The 26,753-nt window shown below is 40.9% G+C and overlaps 1 protein-coding gene across 2 annotated transcripts in view; it reads left to right on the top strand.

Annotated features, from left to right (window-relative positions):
* The first annotated feature begins 9,929 nt into the window (after positions 1 to 9,929).
* The window catches only part of ENTPD7 (ectonucleoside triphosphate diphosphohydrolase 7), a 42,776-nt gene continuing 25,952 nt past the window's right edge, over positions 9,930 to 26,753 (top strand). The window contains exons 1-5 of one of the 2 annotated variants that reach the window (XM_014865640.3): positions 9,930 to 10,068; positions 10,321 to 10,423; positions 11,558 to 11,740; positions 25,581 to 25,786; positions 26,041 to 26,191. In XM_014865640.3, coding sequence (XP_014721126.1) covers positions 10,416 to 10,423; positions 11,558 to 11,740; positions 25,581 to 25,786; positions 26,041 to 26,191 — 548 coding nt within the window. In that variant the 5' untranslated portion in view covers positions 9,930 to 10,068; positions 10,321 to 10,415. Of the gene's footprint in view, positions 10,075 to 10,320; positions 10,424 to 11,557; positions 11,741 to 25,580; positions 25,787 to 26,040; positions 26,192 to 26,753 lie in introns of both variants that reach the window. The other variant, XM_014865641.3, reaches the window with a different exon arrangement.

Here is a 26,753-nt window from a genome sequence, read left to right as displayed (position 1 = left end):
TGACTTCTAAGCGGCAGTTATCTCGTCTGTAAAATGGAAATAATAATAACACATACTTCATTGGGTTGTTTGAGGATTCAATCAGAAAAGAATGTTAAGTTTTTACTGCACTATCAGGCATATAGTTAGAACTCAACAAATGTTGATTATTATTACCACTCTTATTGTAATTATTTTTTACATAACCTATTTTTCCTTGACAGTCCATCCACCTATTACAGAAATTGATGACGTTACTTAACTGCCAAGCAAGAAACCAAAATGGTCATGACTGGTCACTGTCCTTTGGTTTTTGCACAATCAACTTGTTGCTAGACTAGAGCACCAAGTTTGGGATATCTCACAATAAACCTTGTTGTCTTCTAACAATAACACCCTTTCTTTAGGCCCACATCATGTGTGACCTCAATTATTGTATGAGCTTTGTATCATAAAGAGCTGATTTAGAGGCCAGCCCGGTGGCACAGTGGTTAAGTTTGTGTGCTGCACTTTGGTGGCCTGGGGTTCACAGGTTCGGATCCTGGTGTGGACCTACACACCACTCATCAAGCCATGCTGTGGTGGGATCCCACATACAAAATAGAGGAAGATTGCCATGGATGTTAGCTCAGGGCCACTCTTCCTCACCAAAAAAAAAAAAAAAAAAAAAAACCGAGAGAGAGAGTAGATTTAAATATTTTTAATTATTTAAGTAAAACAGCTAGAATTACAAACTTTCCTTGAATATTATCAAAGAATGTAATGGTCTGTTGTCCTTGACATACGAAGAAGATAAGCTATCAGCAGGGGATGAGGTTTGGGTTATTTATCTAAGTAGGTGTGATGTATTTTTAATGTTCTGGTATTGAATCCTATATAAATATGAGATGTATTTGCAAAGAAACTAGCCAGGATTGTGGAGGCAGCAAACATTATCAACAATAACAACGACATCATCATTAACAAAAAACCAATTATGGCAACAGATGTGAGCCTCAAAACCCTGAACTTTGAAGCCCTGAGTTATCTGTCTGATTTTTCTGGCTGCTCTCCAGGTCCTATTCCCATTTTTCACTGTTTTTACTACTGGTGCATCCCTGACCCTCTTGCCTGGACTTCTGTCTTATCCAATGCTCGTTTCTTCATTGCCTCTTTTTAATCCACCAAGTCTTTTCACCCCTTAGTCTTTCTTACCTTTACTACTGACTCATTACAAACTAGCATATAAAAGCCCAGGCATTTACACTGACTGCACCAAAAGAGATAATCAAATATTTTAGAAAGTAGAAAGCTATCCTTACAGTGACAAAGGTCAATTGTTTCACCTTTAGATTTAATTCCCTTCCTTCAGGAGTTATTTATTGGCTTCCATTATACGTGCGCCCAGCAGTGTACTAAGGGGCTGAGTGGGATGAGCAGAGGCAGAGAGTGCAAAAAAAAAGAAGAAACTGCAGACTTCCTTTTTAAGAAACTTGTAATCGCTGGTGAAAAAGGATGTGCACCCATTACATAACAACAATAACAGTTAACTTTTATGAAGGGCTTACTATGTGCCAGCTAATATATATATTATTTCTTTTAATCCTATTTGGTTGTATGTTAGTTATCTACTGTTCCATGACAAATTACTACAAAACATAGTGGCTTAAAATAACAATAAACGTGTATTATCAGTTTCTGTGGATGAGGAATTTGACAGTGGCTTAGACAAGTGGTTATGGCTCGGGGTAGCTCAGGAAGTTGCAGTCAAGATGTTGGCAGGGGCTCCCATTACCTGAAGGCTTAACTGAAGCTGGAGAATCTACCTCCACAATGACTCCCTCACATGACTGTCAAGTTGATGCTGGCTGTTGGCAGGAGGCCTCAGTCCCTGTCCATCTGGGCCTGTCCGGAGAGCTGCTTAAGGGTCCCCGTGACACGGTAGCACATGGTACCACATTCTTGGCAAATAATTGTCTGTCTTTTTGCTCGTAGCTATTCTAGTGGGTTTGTAGTAGTGTCTCATTGTAGTTCTAATCTGCATTTCCCTAATGACTAATGGAGTTGAATATCTCATGTGCTTATTTGCCATCTATATATCTTTTTTGGTGAAGTGTCTAAATCTTTTGTCTATTTATAATTGGGTTGTTTGTTTTCTTATTTGGTTTTGAAGATTATTTTTATATTCTAGGTATAAGTCCTTTATCAGATATGTGATTTGCAAATACTTTCTCTCCCACAAATACTTTGTGGCTCATTTTTTCAGTTTCTTAGCAATTGTCTCCTGAACAGCAGACCTTGGTTTTAATGAAGACCAATTTATTAAGTTTTTCTTTTATGGATCTTGCTTCTGCTTGAATCTAAGAAATCTTTGCTAAACCCAAGGTCACTAAGATTTTCTTCTATTTTTTCTTTTACAAGTTTTATAGTTTTAGTGCTTACACTTAAGACTATTTCAAGTTAATTTTTATATGTGATATGAGGTTTTTCATTAGCTATCAGTTTTTTATTTAACAACATTTCTTTGAGATCTTCTCATATCAGTGCATAAAGAACTTCTTTATTCACTTTTAGAGCCAAATTCCTGCTGTGATGCAGCTTATATTCTGGTTGCAGGGAGACAGACGATAAACCAATAAGTACAACGTATTATATATACAATGGTGAAATAGCAAGGAAAAGGGTGATACAGGAAGTGTGGGTGGGAAGGACAGCTGTAATTTTAAACAGGCTGGTTACGGTGGATCTCACTGAGAAGTTGATATTTTAATAAAGACTAAATAAGGGAGCAAGGCACTGGGTGGGGAGAACAGATGTACAAAATCTCTAGAGAAGGGAATACTGCTTACAAAAAATTTAAAGCAAGAGAGCACCTGTCATGTTCTAGAAACAGTAAGGAGGCCCATGTGGCTGGAGTAAAGTGAGCGAAGGGGATAACAGTGAGAAATGAGGTTAAAGAGGTGTGTGTGTTGTAGGTCGTTATAAGGACTAGGGCTTTTACTCTGAGATGAGAAGCTAATGGGGAGTTTGGAGGAGGGCCATGATTTGGCCTACTCTTGAAAGGGTCACACTGATTGCAGTGTTCAAAAAAGTCTGTAGGGGACAAAGGAAGAAGCAGAAAGCCCAAGTAGGGGGCTCCTGCAATAATTCAGTAAGAAATAGTAGTTTGGACCAGGGTGGAAGCAAGGAGGCTAGTGAGAAATGGCTGGATTCTGCACACATTTTTAAGGTAGTGCCAACAGGCTTTGCTCATGGACTGGAGAGAGGGATTAAGGATAATGCCAAGATTTTGGGCTGGATCATCTGGAAGTATGGAGTGTTTTTTACTCCTTTATTAACATAGCATATTATCAAACACTTTAATCTTTGCCAACCTGGTAGTTGAAAAGTGATATCTAATGTAGTTTGTTCCCTATGTTTTAATTGTGAAAATCATCAAACATACAAAAAATGGAAAGAACAGTACCTATTCCATATTGACTTAAACAATAAAAGATATTTATTAGCTCATACAATTGGATGTCCAGAGATAGAATGGAATTCAGGTTTGGTTTGATTCAGTGGCTTACCCATGTCATCAAGAATCTAGGGAGTAGAGGAGAACAAAGAGAAAGAATTATTCCCTCATGTACTCTCTAAAAAAAGCAAATAAATTTTTTATTTGCCCCAGCAAACGTGTCTTTTTATCTGGAATTGGGCTATATGCCCTCTGCTGAAAACAATAACTGTGGCCAAGAGATGGGATTTTGCCTGATATCTTAGGCCTGGCTTGCATGTCCCACTGCTAGAGCCAGGCGTGGAGTCAATCCTCAAATGTACATGGGCTATGCATGGGGCAGGTCCTCATACCCAAATGAAGTTGGGATGGATACCAAGAGAAGGGGATCGATAGCCTTCTCTGCATGCCTCCATCCCAAGTACTATGGGCATTTTAGAATTTGCCATACTGTACCCTGCCTCCCCTGCTGATATCTCTGAAGAGTGGCCTTTCACTACTCTGAATGACCTGTGGCATTGATTTCCTGCATTTGTCAATTTTTCAATCGTCCTACGTGTTAATTCACTTCCTGCAGTTGCTGTCATCTTTTTGCACTGCTATGCCTTCATTCTTCAAAGTACTCCAGCACACGACTGTAGGGTTATCAGACTTTTACTGAAGATTTAGGGTCACGGAGAGGATTATAACATAGCACAGAACTCAAAACTGAACCCTAGATGTCAATGCTATTATCTGAAATTTCTCTGACCTGCTTTCCTTGGGTACTGTAGTGATTTTAAAATATGTCTGCAAATTGTTTGATACTTCTTCCTTCAAAAGGTGGAGCCTAATTGCCTTCTCCTTGAATATGGGCTGGGAGTTAGTGACTCACTTTTAACAAATAATAGGTAGCAGGAGTGAAGATATGTGACTTCTGAGGCTAGGTCATAAAAAGGACAGAGCTTCCACCTGGCACTCTCTCACTCTCTTTCTCAGATCACTCTGGGAGAAGCCAGCTGCCATGTCATGAAGACACTCAAGCACTCCTGGGAGAGTCCCATGTCAAAAGGAACTGAGGCCTCCCACCCATAGCCAGCATCAACTTGCCAGCCATGCAAGTGTGCCATCTTAGACGTAGATCCTTGAGTCCCAGTTAAGACTTCAGATGACTACGACCCCAGCTGACATCTTGATTGCAACCTCATGAGAGACCCTGAGCCACGCTGCTCCCAAATTCCTGACCCATGGAAACTGTGAGAGATAATAATGCTTATTGTTGTTTTAGCTACCAAGATTTGGGGTGATTTGCATGCAACTACAGACAAATAATACAGGGACTTTCTCACAGGCTCTTCTCTTCAGTCCTGTCTACCACCACCTTGCACAGGTCCTTCCTCTTTTCTTTCACCTCTTTTTCTTTTTTCCTTATCAGAGCTCCTCAAACCCAGTCTCTAGAGGGAATGCCCAAAATTCCTTTATTTTAGTATGCAGAGTAATTTAAGTCTTCTTAGTCTAAATCTCTCATCTGGGCTAAGCCCAGGGGATCCCACTTTGCCTGACCAAACACACCTATTGAGATCCAAAACCTAGATGTTCTGTCTTCCTACCAGGCCAACTGGCACCAGGTCCACTCAAACAGCTGCCAGCTTTTTTTTTCTTTTTCCTGAGGAAGATTAGCCCTAAGCTAACATCTGCCGCCAATCCTCCTCTTTTTGCTGAGGAAGATTGGCCCTGAGCTAACATCTGTGCCCATCTTCCTCTACTTTATATGTGGGACACCTGCCATAGCATGGCTTGATAAGCAGTGCCTAGGTCCATGCCCGGGATCCGAACCAGTGAACCTTGAGTGCCGAAGTGGAGCGCATGCACTTAACCGCTATGCCACTGGGCTGGCCCCAGCTGCCAGCTTTTAAAACAATTATTCTTGCCATAATAGAAGTGTACATGAGCAAAGTGCTACAAGAGCAGAGAAGAAGAAGCTCCCAAGCAGACTGGGGGAGCTCATAGAGGAGGTGACATTTGAGCTGAGTTGTGAAGGATAAGTAGCAGTTCATTTGTTAGAAAAGTGAAAGAAAGTCATTTATGCAGAAGTAACAGCAAGTACAAAGTCTCAGAGGTGAGAAGAGGCATAATTCTGAGAACTGTAAATATGTCAGGGTTGTGGGTGAGAATACCTATCAAGGAGCTTGGAAGAAGATGTTGGGGGCTAGATCATATCAGGCATTGCAAGCCACACGTACCAGTGAGGAGACCACAGGCAACAGAATCCCCTGATTCAACTGACTTAAAAATAAGAAGAATAATGAATTTAGTATCTCGAAGAATAAGCCCATAGGTAGGGCTGCTCCCCTGTTGATTAACTTAGCAGCATAATGATATTATCATAGACCTAGGTTTTTTTTTCTATATATCTATTCTGTTATTCCCAGGCTTGTCCCCTCAATTGTTAAAGATGGCTACAGCAGCTCCAGGCATCAAATTCTTAAGATCACTTCTGGAGGTAGAAAAAGGACCTTCTCTTCTCTCTCTCCTTATGTAAACTTTTTATTGAATTATACTCTTTTTAAGATGGAGAAAACCTTTCCCAGAAATGTCTTTCCTCTTCCTTTCATTCCTCCCAATGGCTAACTTCCATTCAGTGTCATTGGCTGGAAATGCATCGTATGCCCAGGCTCAATATTTGATGAGAGAAGGGGCCACCATGATTGACTTAGACCAATCACAGTTTACTCCCTGGAGCCTAGCACTCCTTAAGCACTAGCCAGGCACAGGAGTATGGTTACTGGAATAAAATTGGGATTCTGTTAACAAGGTGGAAGAGAAATTGTTGGCTTTTTGGGTATGCAGTCAGCAGAATCTGCCACATCATGCCAAGGAATTGGACTATATTCCAGCGGGATGGGGAACCACGGAAGGATTTTAAAACAGAAAGCAGCATGAGTATGTTTCACTATTATCAGAATGGAGGGGTACTCAGGAAGAGCATGGATCTAGAGGCAGGGCCACCAGTTAGAAGGCTGCATCAGAAGGTAATGGAGAGGATTTTAGGCACTTGAATTAAGAAACCTAGTGACTAATTGGATGGAATGGGAAAAGGAAGTAGAAGGAAGAAATTCTAGAATGACTTGTAGATTTCTGCTTGGGTGAATCACAGGGTATTTCATCAGAGCTGGGAATAGGAACAGAGGAGGTTTGGGTGGATAAGGTGAGAGTGGAGAGACAGTGAGTTTGGTCTTGGACAAGGAGGTGCCTAAAAGACACAAAGAGAGATGAGTAAACTTGAAAGGGAGAGTGAAGACCACATTAGTTAAACTCCTTTAGAGGTCAGGGCAGGATGGAGTGTTGAATGAAGAAGAATTGATGAGGAGAAATAAAGTGATGCAGACAACCGACATTTAGTGTGGGACTGGTCTGGCTGATTTTGCTTAGGGCTGGGTAGAGTCAAGGACCTCTTGAGAAAATTGCGAATGTAATTGTGGACAAGCCTCTAAAAAGCAGTTAAAAACCTGTTTTGAAAGATGGATTTCTGTAATTTGTTTCAACACGTTGAGTTACAGCAAATGAGATGGAGAAATGATCTCAACCCATTTTTTTGGCCTCCTAACTGGAAACCTCAGAACTCAGCCGTGTGAGCTATTAAACAGATGAGCACTACAGGCTTTCATAAAGAATTATGCTTTACAAATGCCTGAGGGTATATGGACTTATTGAGGAAAGTAGTGTCCAAACCAGACAGAAAAAGAAAGTATAATGAGAAGGTGTTGGGATTAAAATGTAGGTTTCTTTTCTGTTTTATAACAGTAGTTATGAAATGTAAATTAGAAGATGTTTCAACGCACCTTCAAATTCTAAGTTAATACATTTATAAGCCATATGAATTGAGTACTTTTATTTATTTTTTTTGAGGAAGATTAGCCCTGAGCTAACTGCTGCCAGTCCTCCTCTTTTTTGCTGAGGAAGCCTGGCCCTGAGCTAACATCCGTGCCCATCTTCCTCTACTTTACATGTGGGACACCTACCACAGCATGGCTTGCCAAGCGGTGCCATGTCCTCAACCGGGATCCGAACCGGCGAACCCTGGGCCGCAGAGAAGCAGAACGTGTGAATTTAACTGCTGCACCACTGGGCCGGCCCCTGAATTGAGTACTTTTAAAAACATAAATAGGAATTCTATTTCCACTCAAAAACACTCATTTAATGGACACTGGAATTTGAAATATACACAGGCTTAGAACTGACTGATATATAGACTTAGAACTACGCAGTTGGCAGGCAACTTCAAGAATTGAAAAAAAAAAATTGTTCCAAAACATATGTTGAGGCTACCTTGTTTCAGGCACTGAACCAGTCTCTGGAAAAATAAAAATACTTGATATTTGTATAATTTTTTGGTTAATCCTAGCTTAATGTAACTATTCTACTCAATGTGGTTTCTGGGGGCCGAGATAAAATATAACACTTGAAGCAGAATAGGGATTGTGGGACAGAGAAGAAAACTGGGAACTGAAAACTGAAGGAGAAAGACGAGTTGGAAAGCCCAACCAGGTTGGAAGGGTAATGGAGGGAAAAAACGACAGTTACGAGAGACTGAATATACAAACTGGACAACAGCCAGACCGTATATAATTAGGACTCTGACCCACAACCTCTGCAGCGATCAGCCTAGAACTCTCATGACGGGTCAATGACTGTCAGATTCCTTATTTTTTGCTTCTGCCCTTCCAACTCAAGACCACCCAGAGAAAGCCAAATATGCCCCCCAAATCAATCACATACGATGCCCTGCTTCTAGTTAGCCCACCTCCATGTTAACACTTCATTAACTTCCAGCTTCCCCATGTTAATACTGTCAAATCAGAGCACACATGAAGCCTTCGCCCCTCCTTTTTCTTTTTTTTTTTTTTCACTTTAAGCTTTCCCATAGCCCTGACAGCTTTGAGTCTCTGCCAGAGGCAAGAGGCAAGTAATAGTGGTTGGCTACCTTGTTGAAGCAGGCATAGAACAAATAGCCTCCTTTTGGCCTCATTTGGAGGGGCGGGGGGCGGTCTTCATTTATTTCCACAGTCATTCATTCACTTATTTATTTATTTATTTATTTATTTTGAGGAAGATTAGCCCTGAGCTAACATCTGCAGCCAATCGTTCTCTTTTTGCTGAGGAAGACTGGCCCTGAGCTAACATCCCCTGAGCTAACATCCGTGCCCATCTTCCTCTACTTTACATGTGGGACGCCTGCCACAGCATGGCTTGCCAAGCAGTGCGAAAGTCCGCCCCTGGGATCTGAGCTGGTTAGCTCCAGGCCACTGAGGCAAAACGTGCAAACTTAACCACTGCATCACCCAGCAGGCCCCTCATTCATTCACTTATTTATCATATATTAGTTGTATATTAGGTGCCAGGCAGTGCCCAGCATTGGTGTGGAAGCAGATAGTCCCTACCCTTAATGATATTCTGTCTATTGGCACAGACAGACACATAAACACAATTGTAATTCAATGTGGCAAGCGAAACAATAGGCATATATGAGTGTAGGTGAAGTAGGGCTTTTAGGGGAGGTGACCCTAAGCCTAGTGGTAAGCAGGGAATACCAGTTGTCCTTGCTGGGAGGCGGGAAAGGATATTCAAAGCAGGTGAAGGAGTAGCGGAGGCCCAATGAGCAAAGTCTAAGTGGGCAGAAACCACTGAGGTGCGTTGCTGGAGCCTAAGGGAGGTGAGGAGAGCAGAAGATGCCACATGGGCAGGTCACAGAGGGCCATGTATGTGCCACGTTTGTCAGGAATTGGACTTTATCCTGTCCAAGCGGCTCCCTCCTGAAATGAGAGAAAGGACTGATGTAAGTAAGGAAGAAAGACGACATTAAGGAAACATCACCTTTTTATGGATTACTGTTAAGGTCCAGAGGGCAGGGGCACAGCGCTCATAATGTCTGGCATACAGTAGACATTCAATGAATGTTGAATGAATGGACATAAGCGCTTCAGTGTAGACGTCATTGTCCTCAATTTATATTTTTCTCACAGGGCAAGACAATGAGGCCGGGGCATCCGTTTGGGGCGCTATAGGGACGGTCCAAGGTGGGAGAACCATTCTGGGCAAGGTTGGTGGTCACAAAACCTCCAATAGGCCGTGGGCAAGGGATGCACTTCTGTCGTGGATACCCCAAGACCCACCCACCGAGGCCGCCCTGTCCCGGAAGCGGCCGCGGAGAGAGCTGCCAGCAGAGAATTCGCGCCGCCGAGAGGGCAGCGGGCGCAGCGCACCCGGGGACCGCTGGGCACCGCTCGCCTGTGCGCCCACAGCGGCCCGCTCGAGACGGAGCCATAGCACGACGCCCTTCCGGATTGGACGCGCTCGAAATCCGGGGGCGGGCACTAGAGGCCCAACGCTCTTGGAGATTGGCCACCGTGGCGGACGGACGTGCAGCCGACGGAGCTGGTTCGCCGGCGGCTCCCGCTGGATGGAGGGCGGGCTCCTCTCCGCGGGTCCCCTGTCAGTCATTGGCTCCCTGCGGTTTCCTTGGGGACGTGGCGCCGCCGGCCGTCCCGGCCTTCTTCCGGCTGGGCTGGAGGCCGCCGAGAGCCGCTCTGGAGCGAGCCGAGGGGTGCTAAGGGAGCTGGCGGGCCGCTCGACCCGTGAGTGTGAGCGCGGGAGGGCTGCGGCGCCTCGAGGGACGGGGAGGGGAAGCGGGACGGCTGGTTCCTCGAGGACGCCACTGGCCCTCGGGAACGCCCCGCGCCCAGGGAGCCTGGGTAGGGTCCGCTGGGCCCCAGGAATAAGAGCAGACGGATCTGGCGTGGGAGCCCGGGCGCCGTGGCCTTCTCACGGAGATCTGTTCTCGTGGGTACTGCTGGAGGTAAGCCTGAAACCCAGCCAACTCTTTCCAGGCTGCAGACTTAGGAGATGCCTGGGACAAGGAGACCACCTTCTCAGGGCAAAAGGAAAAGGAGGTGACAGGCGTTGAGACCACTGAAGGGAACCCATGGCTAGGTAAGGCTGCACACTTTCTTCTTGGCTGGGGGCTCACTGGGGGGTGCACGCTGGTTGAGGGGCCCTGGGAGGTTGTTACAAGTGAGGTTTGCCCTAGTGCTGCATATGGACTTTGCAGCATGGTCAGATGGATGCAAAGAAAATCAAAGTTGCATTCTTTTGAAGGCAGATAGAACAATAATTTCCAGCTCATAACCCCAGGGTGATGGAGTAAGTGCTTGCTCAGCTCTGAAAAGTGCTAGATTGTGATGTTCTTTCAAATTTCCATTTGAGTGAGGCTAGATGCCCCTTGAGGAGGTTAAACAAAGACTTTTTTTCAATGAGCTTTGGACACAGACTGAGGTCCTTTTGAAACAACAAAGAAAGTGAACTTTACAATTGAATACACTTATTTATACATTGTAATACTCCGAAGCTTTCAGAAGAGAGTAATGTGGATCTGTGGATCTACATGTACCAAATGGGATAGTTGTCAAATATACTAAGTGGGGAAAGATGCAGAACAGTAGGTATGCTGTAAAACCTAAGGAATAGAGAAACACACACATGCATATATTGCCACATATGATAAATTTATGCTGTATTTATAGAATATCCCTGGAAAAATACACAGAAATTAGGTAGCAATGGTTGCCTCTGAGAGGAAAATGGTGGGGTTAGGACAAAAGACTCACTTTCCACTATATATCCTTTGAAATTGTTTGATTTTTTTTTTTTTACCATGTGCATATATTACCTATTAAAATGTTTTCAAAAATCAGTTGAATAAATTTTCTGACTACCCACGTTTTGGGTAACATTTTCAGTGGGAATGCTGTAGTTGCTCTGATTCTTCAGTGTTACGAGGTTGCCCAGGGAGACTGGGGATCTTTTATTAACATGAGATTAATTCTTTGAATTGCAACCCAAAGTGCAGACTTTGGAAAAAGAGCAGATAAGGCTTTTTGATTTATAATAGAAACTCTATGAACGATATAGGTCCTTTCCTAAATTTTGGCACTAAAAGAACATTTACACTTCTGGTGGCATGACTTTTTGCCTTTATTAGGAAGGGCTTTAATCTGGTTTAAAAACCATTTTTAAGCACTTAATTTTAGAGACTCTTCTTACTTACTAATGTTTGTCTCATTTCAGGATCAGTTTTTCCTACCTCTGCCCAGCCTCCTGGTACTTCACTGTGCCCACAGTGAGCCCATTTCCCCGTCAGCGGGTGGCACTCCTAGGACTCTTCTTCATATCCTGTCTCCTTTTACTTATGTTAATCATGGACTTTGGACATTGGGGTGCTTCAGTGCCACGAGATAGGCAATATGAAAGGTGAGTCAGCGTTAGAACACTTTGATCAGCTTTGGCGTTGAAGTCATAAATATTTTGCTGAGCTGTGTAACACACTACTACTTTTGACCCTTTTGGGGAATACTGCACTGTTATTAGTAGAATTACATGCCACTTATTACATAAAGAAGATCTTAAGCCCCATTTTAGCAATGTTCAGTTTTGATTCAGGAATGCTGATGCTGCGTTTTAACCCATGAAAGACATCTTTCTATTTTCTTGGTTTGATGGGCTGACTTACTGGGTGCATAAATGTTAAGGATTGTTATGTGCTCTTGATGAGCTGACCCTTTTATCTTAGTAAATGACTCTCTTTATCCCCAATTATATTCTCTGCTCTGAAATCTAGTAGTCTGGTATTGATAATAGCTACTTCAGCTTTCTTTTTGTTTTAAAGATTGGTGCCTGAGCAAACAACTATTGCCAATCTTTTCTTTTCTTTTTTTTAAATTCTTCTCCCCAAAGTCCCTCAGTACATAGTTGTATATTCTAGTTGTAAGTGCCTCTGGTGGTGCTATGTGGGACACTGCCTCAGCATGGCCTGATGAGAGGTGCCATGTTCATGCCCAGGATCCGAATCAGTGAAACCCTGGGCCGCTGAAGCAGAGCATAGAGCATGCAAACTTAACCACTTGGCCAAGGGCCTGCCCCACAGCTTTCTTTTGATTAGCGTTAGCATGATGGATGTTTTTCCATCCTTTTAGTTTTAGTCTGTTTGTGTCTCTATGTTTAAAGTGGGCTTGTTGTAGGGAGCATTTAGTTGTCTTGCTTTTTATCCAATTTAAGAATGTCTGCCTTTTATTTGGGGGGTTCAGGCTATTTACATTTAATGTGATTGTTGATTATGTTTAGATTTAAATCTGTCTTGCAGTTTGTTTTCTGCCTGTCACATCTGTTGTTTGTTTTTCCTCTTTTTCTCCCTTCTTTGGAATTGAGTACATTTTTTATGATTCCATTTTATTTCCTTTGTTGGGTTATTAGCTATAACTCTTTATTTTTTTAGTGGTTGCTTTAGGGTTTATAGTATACATCTTTAACTTATGGAGTCTACCTTCAAGTAATATTATACCTCTTCGCCCAGAGTATAAGAACCTACAGCAGTATGCTTTCCTCCCTTTCCCCTTGGCCTTTGTGCTATTGTTGTTGTACATTTTACTTCTTCATATGTTATAAGCTCCACCATATATTGTTATTATTTTTGCTTAGGACATTCACTTACCTTTTAAAGAGATTTTAAAAATAAGAAAAAAATACTTGTATACTTACCATTTCTGGGCTTCTTCCTTCCTTTGTGTAGATTCATATTTCTGTCTGGTATCATTTTCCTTTTGCCTAAAGGACTTCCTTTAACATTTCTACTAGTGTGAATCTGTGGTTGGCAAGTTCTTTCAACTTTCACGACTGAAAAACTTTCATTTTACTTTTCTTTCAAAAGAAATGTTCACTGAGTATAAAACTCTGGGTTGATTGGTTTTTTCTTTTATTACTTTAAAGATGATGCTCCACTGTCTTCAGGCTTGCATTCTTTCTGTGGAGAAGTCTGCTGTCATTTTTATCTTTGTTCTCACTGTACATGCATCTTTTTCCTCTGGCTGCTTTTAAGATTTTCTGTTTATCACTGATTTTAAGCAATTTGATTGCGATGTGCCTTGGTGTAGCTTTCTTCATGATTCTTGTGCTCATGATTTGTTGATTCTTGGATCTATGGATTTATAGTTTTTAATCAAATTTGGAAAAATTTTGACCATTATTTCTTCAAATATTTTTTCTCTCCTCTCTCACTTCTCCTTTGGTGTCTCAAAGACATATATATTGAGCCACCTGAAGTTTTTACACAGCTCACTGAGGCTTTATTCATTTTTTTCACTTTTTTTCCCTCTGTGTTTCTTTCTGGGTGTTTTATATGCTGTGCCTTCCAGTTCACTGGTACTTTCTTCTGTAGAGGCTAATCTGTGAATTCTATCCAGTGACAGCTGAATACCTTTTTTCACAGAAAATACATCTGAATTATTTGATATAGTTTTATATGCCTTGCCACTTGCATAGAAGATCTATATTTCTTTATAACAGTGATTCATTTTGCTTTTTTTGTTTGTTTTTGTTTTTCTACTTTTTTTTTTTGTGAGGAAGATTCACCCTGGGGTAATGTCCATTGCCAATCCTTCTCTTTTTTCGCTTGAGGAAGATTAGCCCTGAGATAACATCTGTACCAGTCTTCCTCTATTTTATATGTGGATCACTGCCACAGCATGCCTGACGAGTGTTGTAGGTTCACACCCAGGATTTGAACCCACAAACCTGGGCTGCTGAAGCAGAGCGTGCCACACTTAACCACTACACCATGGGGCTGGCCCCATGCTTGTTTTTTTAAGATTAGATTCTGATTAGGCTACAAAATGAAATGATGACATGTTGTGTTCATCATTTTCAATGTGATTTTCTCTGTATTGCTTCTCAGAGAGCATCAGTTAGGAAGCTTTGGGCTGCAAGTAACAGTCAAACTGACTTAAATAATAAGAAATTTTATTGGCTCACATAATTAGAAATACAGGAGCAGAGAGATCACCGTTTCAACATTGGTTGGCAGGGTGGGAGTCTCTGTCTCTGTTGTCCACAGTGTCAGCTTACTACGTGCATCCTCACTCTTCTCCTGTGGGAGAGGCAGATCTTCTATGCTCTCTTGTAAGAATGAAGAAGACCCTTCCTGGAAACTCTTTCCTTTAATCTTTTTTGGTCAGAATTGGGACACATGCCTCCTCCCCCTAATGTTTCTGGGTTGTTCTGTCCCCAGAGTTTCTCATTTGCAATTCACTTTGGTCATTCATTCATTTATTCATTTGGCAAACATTTATTGAGCAGCCACTATGCGTTGGGTGGTATAGGCACCAGGATGTGGAGATTTTAGTACCTTTTTTCAAGAAATGTATATTTTCAACCTTTCTTCCTCCAGCAGCACTACTCATTTATATTTTTTGAAGAGGAAACACTTATTTAGATGACTATAGTTGTCAACAGTTGACCTTACAAAGCCTGTTAGCTTTGGAGAACTACATCCATAATTTTAGTTTTAATTAGTTTAAAATGCTTATTGAGATTTTCTTGACATACCTAAGTATGGTTTCCCACTGGAAGACAGCATAGTCTAATTAGGGAATTCTATGTTGGTTAATACGGCTAAAGACTTAGGGAGTGAGTGGTGAGCTATATTGCTGGAGAGGTGGATCAGGCTGGGTCTGTTAAGCCATTTTAGGATGTTTAGAGATTATCTTAAGGCCAGAGGGAAGGCTTTGAAAGGCTTTGAAGAGTGATATGATCGGAATTGCTTTTTAAAGAAAGCTCACTTTAGTGGCATTGTGGAGAATGAATTGGAAGCGAATAAAAATGAAGGCAAGGAGATGAATTCTAATAGAGATGATGCTGGCCTGAACTTGGGTGTCAACAGTGACGATGGAGAGAAGTAAATGCATTTGAGGGATGCATGGGAAGTACAGTGATCCCATAGTTCTTGTCTACTACTATACCCCAAGTGACCAGATCCAATAAATATTTAAGTTGAATTAATTCAACAAGTTAGCTGCAGAGCTAAGGAACACACAGACTGTGCCTGTGTGGTGACCTTACTGAAGTCCCGATACCCTATAATGGTCTGACTCTGACTGAGGAGCCAGTAGCCATATGGTCTAGAGCTCCTTGTTCTTTAATGAAAAGCTATATACATATTGCCACAAATTACCATATATCATTATACTTCATGCATGCCAGCCTCCATGAGTCATTTAGAAAGCAAACTTTTGTCAACAGCTCGCTGCATGCATGGCACTGTGCTAGGCATTAGGGTTCAAAGATGAATAAAACGTGGCCCCTGAACTCATGGAGTTCATAATCTAGTTAGAGAGGCAGATGTGAAGGAATAATTATTTCCCAATGAGATAATAGTTTATGTATAACTGTGTAGAGTCAGGAACAAAGAATCAGGAACTCTGTACAGTCAAGAATCCGGAACAAGGTTAAGAATCAAAAATTTATCAGAAGAGGCCCATCTGTAACCAAATTTGATATCATTAAGATCATGTACTAAAAGCTCATATACAATACTGATAGGAGAGGCTCTTTCATGGAGCCTGTTTGTTTTTATTTTACACACTGTTTTAATTAGCTTGGTTCTGTCGTCTCAGAACGCAGCAGATAGCAGCAAGTTAGAATGGTGGTAGTGGGGGAGAGTATGGTAGTCATTAGATTTGGGCACACTGATGACAATAGTCAGTAATATACTGGCATCTTGAGAGTGAGGCAGGAGAGAGGAAACATTAAAAGTAGACTCAATAATTCAAAACTTCTACAGACCATTTCTATGGTGGTAAACAGCTCTACACATTTTGTTACAACTGTGTTATTACACAGTCTAATAGTTTATACTAATGATGACTTTAAATCAGTGATTTTCAACTTCTGTGTATCTGAATCACTTGGGGACCTTTAAAAAATGCAAATAATTGGATCTCTTCTCAAGGTGATTCTAATATTCATCCTGAGTTGAGAAGCATTGCTTTAAGGCTCAGTTATATTTATTTGGGGAGCTGTTGTGGTGTAGAGGAAAGAGGGTTGATTTTAGAGCTAATCAGCCCAGTATTTGCTAGTTGGGTGATCTTGGACAGGTGTTGTATTCATGAATCTCATTTTCTTTATGTATAAAGTGGGGGTAAAAATGCCTGCCTTGTCGTGTTGTCATTTGGATTAAAATATAAAAATAGAGCTGGCCTAGTGGTGTAGGGGTTAATTTTGCACGCTCTGCTTCGGCAGCCTGGGGTTCATAGGTTCAGATCCCAGGCGCGGACCTACACACTGCTCATTAAGCCATGCTGTGGCGGCATCCCATGTGTAAAGCAGAGGAAGATTGGCATGGATGTTAGCTCAGGGTCAATCTTCCTCACAAAAAAATAAAAGAAAAGAAAGGAAAAAAGAAAAAAAAAGATAAAAGTATCTAGCACTTCCTGGTACATCATGGATATTAGTCTTATTATTTGAAATAATTTTTATTTTTCTGTTCTCTAATTCCCTTTTCGACCCTGCAAATATACACTGAAGATAATGGGCAGCATTATCTCCATCTGAAATTTTCCTTCCATAATTTCTTTTTTTTTTTTAATTTTTTTTTTTTAAGATTTTATTTTTTCCTTTTTCTCCCCAAAGCCCCCTGGTACATAGTTGTATATTCTTCGTTGTGGGTCCTTCTAGTTGTGGCATGTGGGACGCTGCCTCAGCGTGGCTTGATGAGCAGTGCCATGTCCGTGCCCAGGATTTGAACCAACGAAACACTGGGCCGCCTGTAGCGGAGCGTGAGAACTTAACCACTCGGCCACGGGGCCAGCCCCCATAATTTCTTTTTTTGTGGCAGCTGCTACTGCTTAAGCACTGGCTGATGATAAAATGATTAAGTAAATATTTAAGAATTGATGGAAACACTTTAATTGGAACAGCTTATAAAAAAATTTTAAGACAAGTGGTTGTGGTTGTGATTTTTATATTTCATACATATAGCATAGTCATATTTTTTCCAACTTAAATTGTTCCTGATTCACAAGATGAAATTATATCAGTATTTTGTGGTGTTCCAAAGTATGTACTGTGCTGCCAGGAACACGCTGATGTATAGCTGTCTTCATGGGAGAAGGTTTGGAAGACCTTTATCAGGAAAACGTGTCCATAGGAACACCAAATTCATTCTATGTTCTCAATAAATGAGGCATTGCTTTAGTTAGACTTGATAATATCTCTTGCATGTTGTATCTTTGTGTTTTAATATGTATGAAAGTAGTTAACGTTTAAAAATTGTTTTAATTATTTTTGTATTGAAAAAGATACTTTCATTTGAATGTTTTTCAGCCATTGGTGGAACTTAGCATATCGCTTCTGAGGTGATATGACCCAGGACTTTAGAAACTGGCGGGGTGTTTCCTCAGTAGTTTCAAAACGGAAGAGTTGTAATCTGTTTTTTTCTTTATTATGAACATGTACCCACATTGTTTCTGGGAGGAGGAAGCAGGAGGTTTGCTTCAGAACTAGAATTTAGGAAAAGGTAAATTTAGAGCGGGATGGGGTGATTTAGTAAGGATAGAGTCCAGAGCTGGTTTGTTTTGTTTTTATTTTTTTAAAATGGACTTTATTTTTTAGAGCTGTTTTAGGTTCACAGCTAACTTGAGCAGAAAGTACAGAGATTTGCCAGATACCCCCTGCCTCCACCCAAAAGCTATTTTTAAGAATAATGTTTGTTAGATGTGTGTTTTAATCAACTATTTATCTGGTGTGTGCCATATGTTATAAGACGTTCTCCAACAACTTCAGACTTAATATGTATTTTATGTCAATTTATTCACTTATTCTGTAAATATTATTGTGTGTCTACACTGTGGTATCAATAGGGTAGCCACTACCCACAAGTGGCTATTTAAATTTAAATTAATTAAAATTAAATAAAATAAAAAATTTTGTTCCTCACTTGCACTAGTCACATTTCAAGTGCTCGCTAGCCACGTGTGGCTAGTGGCTCTCCTATTGGACAGTGCAGATAGGGAATATTTCCATCATGTTAGGAAGTTCTATTTGAAAGTGCTAAGTCTCCCATATTTCAGGCACTGCCCCAGATGCTGGGTAAATTGTTAAAATGTATTAATAATTTTTAGTATAAATTAAGTTATTCATTTTTAGTATAATAATTTTAGTATAGTAATTTTTAGGCACTTTTAGCATGGATACATATATATTGTGCAAGACAAATGGTAAATTGTTCTTACTTAAATGTTCTGTATATTCAGTACGTTTCTTAATTAATATTGAATGTTGTTCACTTTTTGGTCAGCCCACTACGTCTTCATTAGAGGGGAAGCTTGTCTGGCTGACATTGATGTCAAGAATGTCTTTTGTAGTTTTTGAAAGGTGGTTCCCTTATTCTCCTTTGCCATCTGGGAATACATGAAGAAGAGGTTCTGTGTCAACAGTTGGCTCAGTACTAGCCTTCCTTAGGAGTTTCAGTTCTGTTTAAGTAGAAAAAAGGCATTCGTTTGGGTAGGGAAAAAAATGATAAACTTTAGGATATGCAGATAAGGTAAGGCTTCTTATGTACAATAGAATAATTCAGAGATTTTTGCTGGTGAAATTGAAGGCATTTATATGCATTCACATTTATTACTTTATTCACTTAACTTGTCCTTAGTGGTGTTTATAGAGTTTATAAGCAGAGCTTTAAATTCTAAGTGTTCTTGACTGCTCCGATTAATCTTGTTAGGAGATAAGCAATAATGTTACGAGATGCTCTTCTGGGTATGTATTACTGTCATCAGTCATTCATGGCTACTTTGGCTATAATGTCATTATGTTTGTTTCTGAGCCTTGATTGGAGTTGAAGAGTGTTATGACATTCAGCAAAGAGCTGGTGGCCCCCTGCTGATGGTGTCCACCTTTAATTGACTTTTGGTGCATTATCGAGTTCTCTTTGAACTCCAGAAGTGGTCTAATTAGTGTTGATTTTGTAAACAAGGTAGTGGTTTGGTCAGTTACTACTCTAATGCTGTTAATGTTTTCAGGATAATGGCTGTGAAAAGCCATCGTCTTCCGCTTGGACCTGAGGTGATGTATTTGTGGGTAACTTTCTTTTCATTGACTCAGCAGTGACCAGAGGGAAATCGGGTTTCTCAAATACAGAGAGGGTGTGTCGGGGGGAGGGGGTTAGAATGTGTACTGGTGAAGCAGGTCTCTCTTGGGTGGGCAGAGGTGAGGGATTCCAAAGCTTTTGGAACTTTTCTCTTGGGCTTTAGATCTTTAAGGATCGACTTAGGGCAGCATCAGCAAAGCAGGAGGGCCCGGCAATGCACGTAACTGACCATGATGGTTAAGGCCAGGACTGCGAATCACAAAGGAAAATATCCCAGAAAGGACCAGTGATCCATCCGTGTTAGGAGCCTAAAGAGAAGAAGACCTTCAGGTGGCTGAAAAGTGTAGGAAGCCTGGTTAGGCCACAAGAGGTCAGAATTCCAAAAAGAGGTGAACTGTTATTTCCCAAGAGGGGGAAATTGTTCTTCAGTTACTCATTTGTATGCAAGATGAGAAAAATGGAGACTTTCTGCTGCTGGCAGCAATTCATCAAAAGACTGAAATGAGAAGTGTAACATACATGCCATCTGGTCCTATCTTTCTCCCTTGTGTTCTAATGTCAGCTGACATTTTTCTGCAATGGACACATGGAGACTTCTAAGACAAGAGAAAGCAAAGGTGAATTGCAACCAAATTACAGCCGTAAAGTTGCTTACCTTGACAGGAACCAAAGAGGATGGAAGGATGCTGTGGGAAGCCACTGAAACTTTCTAAGAAGGAGACCAATTGATCTTGAGTATAACTATACAAAGACGTAGAAGAGTTATTAAGAAACCAACAGCTCTATATTGTGAGCTCTAGAACCAGACCAATCAGTATGAATTGATACATATCAGAGAAATGGGAGACTATTGTGACAACATTGAGGTACTGCAGTTAAAGTACCTGCTCTTGAGAAGGTAATAGTCTAAATGGAGAGCTGGAGCTGTTGAAATATGAAAGAGGTCTTAGGGACTCATACTGGAATATAAACAAACTGCTTAAAGGGAATAATGACACTCCAAGCAAACTGCTTAAAGGGAATGATGACACTCCGTATTTTTGAACAGAGGAAGGCCTTTTCAGATCATTGTGGATATTACAAGAGTCAGCATTGTTGAGGAGGCTCCTTAAGAACTGGGGAGCCATGTCAAAGAAGAGAAAGGGGAAGGAATAGGTAGAGAAGCAGATGAATGTTAGAAAAAGAAGGTCACATTACAACAGTGGGTTCTCAAAGTGTTTACTGACGCTTCGGAGTCTCTGTGACTCTTTCAGGGGGTCTGTGAGGCCAAAACTATTTTCGTAATAATACTAAGATGTTATTTGCCCCTTTTTAAAATTGTGTTAAAAACTTAACCATCTTAACCATTTTTAAGTGTACATTGTTATGCAACCAATCTCCAGAACTTTATCTTGCAAATCTGAAACTCTATACCCATTAAATAACCTTTAATCTTATACTCATTTTACCTTTATATTATACCCATTAATTAACCCTTTTTTCCCTCCCCCTTAGTCCCTGGTACATACTATTCTTTTTTCTGTTTCTATGAATTTGCGTGCTTTACAAACCTCATATAAGTGGAATCATACAGTATTTGTCTTTTTGTGACTGGTTTATTTTGCTTAGCATAATGTCCTGGAGGTTCATCCATATTATAGCATATGACAAGATTTCCTTGTTTTTTAAGGCTGAATAATATTCTATTATATGTCTATACCACATTTTGTTTATCCATCATCTGTCAGTGGACATTTGAGTTGCTTCTACCCTTGGCTATTGTGATGTTATTTGCCCCTTTCACTGAGCTGACATTTACACTGATGATACAAAAGCAATGGTGGGTAAAACTGTTGGTGCCTTAGCACAAATCAAGATAGAGGCATCAAACTGTACTAGTAGTTATTGTAGTCTTCATTGTCACACAATTGCAATGGAAAACAAAAGTCCAGTTCCACTTAAGAATGTCTTTTTAATATTCTGTGACAAAATGGGAAATATGCATTAAGCACTTCTGTTGCATACTGAGGTTGTCTGGAAGAAAAGCGCTTAGGCAATTGTTGGAGCTTATGAGCTAACCCTCACTGCTTTTATCATGGAATACTATTTTTTTTTCCTGAGGAAGATTAGACCTGAGCTAATATCTATTGCCAACCCTCCTCTTTTTTTTTGGCTTGAGGAAGATTAGCCCTGAACTAACATCTGTGCCAGTCTTCCTCTATTTTATATGTGGGTTGCCACCACAGCATGGCTGACGAGTAGTGTAGGTCCATGTCTGGGATCTGAACCTGCAAGGCTTGGCTGCTGAATTGGAGCACACTGAACTTAACCACTAGGCCATGGGGCTGGCCCCCACTGGAATACTATTTTTACTTGAAAGAATGACTGCCAGAAAAACTGTGGTTTCAGACTTGGATATTTCACATGCATTTTCTTAAAAATGAAGGAAGTAAAGCCTGTTGCTTTGAGCAAAACAGCTGTCAGTTTTTCTTGCCAATGATAAAATTTGAGCTTTCAAGTGAAAATTAGAAGTTTTGGAAAATTTGTTCCTGCCGCTGTGAGTTTGATAGCTTCCCAATACTTAAAAGACTTTTTTGATAAGATTGGTAGATTGATAGATTGATAAGATTGGTAGTGATGTTAATGAATTTTTTTTTCTTTTTTTTAAGATTGGCACTGATCTAACGTCTGCTGCCAACATTTTTTTTTTTTCCTTCTTCTCCCCAAAGCCCCCCCAGCACATAGTTGTATATTCTAGTTGTAGGTCCTTCTGGTTGTGCTATGTGGGATGCCCCCTCAGCGCGGCTTGATGAGCGGTGCTAGGTCTGTGCCCAGGATCTGAACAGGTGAAACCCTGGGCTGCCGAAGCAGAGCCTGCGAATTAAACCACTTAGCCGCGGGGCTGGCCCCTGAATTTGAATTTGAATTAGAATTAAATGTGTCAATGTTAGGAAGATTTGCATAGCTCACTGAACCAATGTTTCCCAATATCTGATGTTAAAAATCATGCATGGGTAAAAGCCATTCAAAGTGCAAGATAAATCAGTGGATTTTAATGTTACAGAGTATGAAAAGTTCTTAGATAGAGTTTTAGATTCCATGTTGCAACTAACTTTTAAGAAATTTCTCTTGTTGAGTTGTAGTGTAGTATCAAAGAAGAATATCCACAGTCATCTAAAAAGGCTATTAATATACTCTTCCTTTTTCCAGCAACACGTCTGTGTGAAGCTGGATTTTCTTCATATACTTCAACCAAAACAACATACTGTAACAGATTGAATACAGAAACAAATGAGAATCTAGCTGTCTTCTATTAATCCAGACACTAAGAAGATTTGTGAAACTATAAAACAGTGCCACTCTTCTATTTTTTTGTTGTAGAAAATAGTTATTTTTCATGAAATGTGGTAATATCTAATGAGTTTATGATTGTTATATCTACATTAATTAATAAATATTTTTAAATTTGCCATTTTATTTTCTAATATGGTAAATATAGATAGATATAACTCATGTGCACAAAAGCTCTTTGGGGTCCAATAGTTTTTAAGAATATAAAGGGATCCTGAGCCCCAAAAGTTTGAGAACCAATGTACTAGAAAAAAGTTATTCATTAAGTGGGGGGGATGGATCCAGAGTCTTGTCAGAGAGAAGTAGAAGGGGGGTTTCCAGAAAAGGAGAGCAGAGAAAGATGGGTGAAGCATGTGAAGTAGAAAGATTGCCATCGTGGGGAATAAAAAGTCACTTTGGGCTAGAGATGGATTATCTTGCCTGTTGCTTTTCTGTGTGTAGTATTTTACAAGGTCAGTATTTCCAGGAGTTCTGTGCCTTGAACCCAAAAATTAGCCCAGCTTTCGTGTGATAGAAATGAGCTGTTACTAGTTGATTGGCAGATTGTGAGTCCAGTTCAGCCCAGGAATTTGATTAGAATGAGAAAGTAGAATGTGGTGAAACAGAATCTTTAGGACTGGGAACTTTCTAGTGTGTAACAGATTTTTAGCACCTGCTTCATTTCCCATAACTTACTCTCATACCAAATCCAGAAAAAAGTTCTGCCTGACCCCATCCTATGCAATAATTTACAGCATTATATTAAAGCTCAAATGTTTGTTCTCTTTTTTAAAAAAGGCATCTTGCATTGTAGAATAGGAAAGGTACTCAGCTCTGCTTTTTCATTTGAGAACTGTTTCTACATGTTTTTCTTTTCAACAAGTTTGCTTTTCTGTCCAAAGTAAGGAACCCTGAGGTCTGTATAGCAATGTGAAATCTCCAGTCAACACAGGCTAGATTGTTTGAGGCGTGTGACATGTGGCTTATTGTTCTTATCAGAGGTGCATTTACTGTGAGGCTCTTGATCCCTACGCTTCAAGGCCCCTCACTTGCACGAGTCCCTTTTGTATTCATAATATTGAATCTTTTTTTTGAAAGACGCCCTTCCCCGCCAGTTGTATTAGCTTCAGGCGTCACAAAACCCAGTTCCGAGGAGTCCTGTGTGAGGGTCTCGGGATCCAGGAGACGGGGTCGAATGCGTAGGGCGGATATCTTAGGAGGAAAGGAGTTTAGCTGTAGTGTTTGAAAAAACTGACAGCATTTCTTTCGGGGCATTTATTCAATTATTAGCTCAACGTGTGGTAATACTCATTCAAATTTAAAAGGACTTAGAAGACAAAGTTTTAATCTATCACACAACATTTATTCTTAGCACCAAGAAAGAGCCCTCCTTTTCTGTTTAGTATGCTAAGAGCCCTTCTCCGGGGGCTCCTCTTCAAGCGAAGCCTTTGCAGACGAGTTGGCAGCGTTTGTGCTTTTCAGACCCTCAGGCTCTGAGGGAACGTTAAAGCCTCAGTGCTCGTTTTGCCAACTCTTAACCCTCTCTTCTTTCTGGACTTTTTCGCCCTTTCTCCCAAGAGTCTTCCACTATTTGTTCTCCCCATAATTACCATGTAATGACAAGAACAGCGGCAGCAACGGCACAGTACTGTGCTGACTACTCAACCTACATTGTCCCTCTCAGGGAGAGACTCGTAGCTGTCCTTATCTGCAGATGAGGAAACAGTCTGGGAGAAGTTAAGGAACTTGCTGAAGGTCACACAGCTGAGAAAGTACTAGAGCTGAGATTCAAACCTTCGTGTTTTGATGGCAGTGTTTTTACTTGTTTCGTCTTCCTCCTGTCAGCCAGATAATCTCGGAATGAGAATCTAAGAAAATCCCAACACGAAGTACTAATGTCCTAGGACTTAGAAGCTTTTTGTTTATCTTTGTCTTCTTCTTTTTTTTTTGCTGAGGAAGATTAGCCCTGAGCTAACATCTGTGCCAGTCTTCCTCCACTTTACATGTGGGTTGCTGCTACAGCATGGCTGACAAGTGGTGTAGGTCCACACCCGGGATCTGAACCCGCAAACCCAGGCCGCCAAAGCAGGTGCACCAAACTTAACACCACCCCATGGGGCTGGCCCCCTTAGAAGCTTTTTTTTTAACACTGTAATGTTTTATTTTTTAAACTGGATGTTGGGTAGACAGGCATTGTTTTATTGTTATTTTTTACTCTATTTGTTTTTTATGAACCTTCTTTTTATAACCACAAAATATTTTAAAAGATTATAGAAAAGAATAATTACTGTATTTATGAAATACATTTTTTATTAATGCAATTCTAGCAATATAAAGTGCAAAGCAAAAAACCCATAAATATCAGCACCCAGAAACACACGTTAAGTGATTAATGATTAGTCGTTGATTAGTGATTAATGATTAAGTGATAATCATCCTGTTTATTTACAGAAAAGATAGAGAAGAAGTTATTAGGATTGTTTTAGTTTCTAGTACGCGTGACAAACGCCCCAAACCTTAGTGGCTTATATCAACAAAAACCAATTATTTACTCAGGCCTAGAAGTTCTTTAATGCTTGTTAAGAGATTTGCTACCCCAGCCAGTTTCAGACCTGCCCCCAGACATGGAGGAGTCTTTACTTATCTCATTCCGTGGCCTCTAGGCAAGCAAAACAGCTCCTTACTTTGTATTCGTCACATCAGTAAATATGGCCAGTATTGTTTCATGCCTTTGTTAGGGTGTGTAGTCTCATTTGCCTGGTACACGTAGGCACTTAATGAAGACTCATAAACAAATGAATTAAGTGGTGATGGCTGTCAGGGGCTTGGGTGCTAAATGCCCGCGTCTCTTTTTTCCTGGTTTAGGTATTTGGCTCGAGTAGGGGAGCTTGAAGCTACTGACACTGAAGACCCAAATCTAAATTATGGACTTGTTGTGGACTGTGGCAGCAGTGGCTCCCGGATTTTTGTTTATTTCTGGCCAAGACATAATGGGAACCCCCATGATTTGCTGGACATCAAACAGATGAGAGACCGCAACAGCCAACCTGTGGTTAAAAAAATCAAGCCAGGTACTAATGGGAATATATTTTGTTGTTGATATCTCTTATCTGCTACAAGCATGAGAGGAGAGAAGAGAAGAGAGAGAAAGAATGCTACCCTTTTCTTCTTGAGATTCTGGATAATGGGAGGGATATCTCATTCATTGCTGCCCCCTCCTCTCAAATAAATAAGTGTTTAGGGCCTTAAGCAGAACTTTATGAGATATCAGTCTTCTGAGTCAATGTGATCTGCTTTTTAAAGAAAGTATTTTATCTTACTTAAGGAATCTCTGCAATGGCTGACACTCCAGAACATGCCAGCGATTACCTTCGTCCTCTGCTAAGCTTTGCTGCTGCCCATGTGCCTGTGAAGAAGCACAAAGAGACCCCCCTTTACATCCTGTGCACAGCAGGCATGAGACTTCTCCCAGAGAGGTGAGGTGCAGGGTCTGAGAAACACAGGAAAATGGGTGGCTCACGAGTTAAAAGGCCGATTCCATGCTCTGTGGTTCCCTGGTCTGAGGGTGGGATGTGGGTACACCACAGAGTTGACAGGTGGCACTAAAAGACTCCTTGCTCAAAATAGAGCAGAGCCACCCCTGCATTCAATTATTTCACAATCAGTTGTTCACACTTTCCTGTCATTTGCTTCTTTGGGATCAGTATCTATGTCTGAGATGGCCGTAATGATCTTAGTTTGGACTGAGGGTTGGGAGCCGTGGTGATGGTGATAAATTTGGATCATGAGGCACCTAGAAGGGGGAGCATAATTACAGAAGGGTAGTAGGAGAGTCACTTGAGAGACGGGGTCCTTTGGGGCTAGTAGGAGGCCTCTCCTAGGAATGCCGCTTTCTCTGTAACTTTGCCTGGCTCTCTGCTGATAGTTGGTGCTCTTTGCAACGCTTAGTCTCCATTGCTTTAGACGTTTTTCCCATCCCAGCCAGTCAAGTCTTTTCCACTTGACCTTGGCAGTTTAGCCTGGTATGTTGCCACCTGA

The sequence above is a fragment of the Equus asinus genome, chromosome 2 (genome assembly GCF_041296235.1).
Source record: "Equus asinus isolate D_3611 breed Donkey chromosome 2, EquAss-T2T_v2, whole genome shotgun sequence".
NCBI classification, from domain to species: Eukaryota; Metazoa; Chordata; class Mammalia; order Perissodactyla; family Equidae; genus Equus; species Equus asinus.
This window is presented reverse-complemented; position numbering and strand designations above follow the sequence as displayed.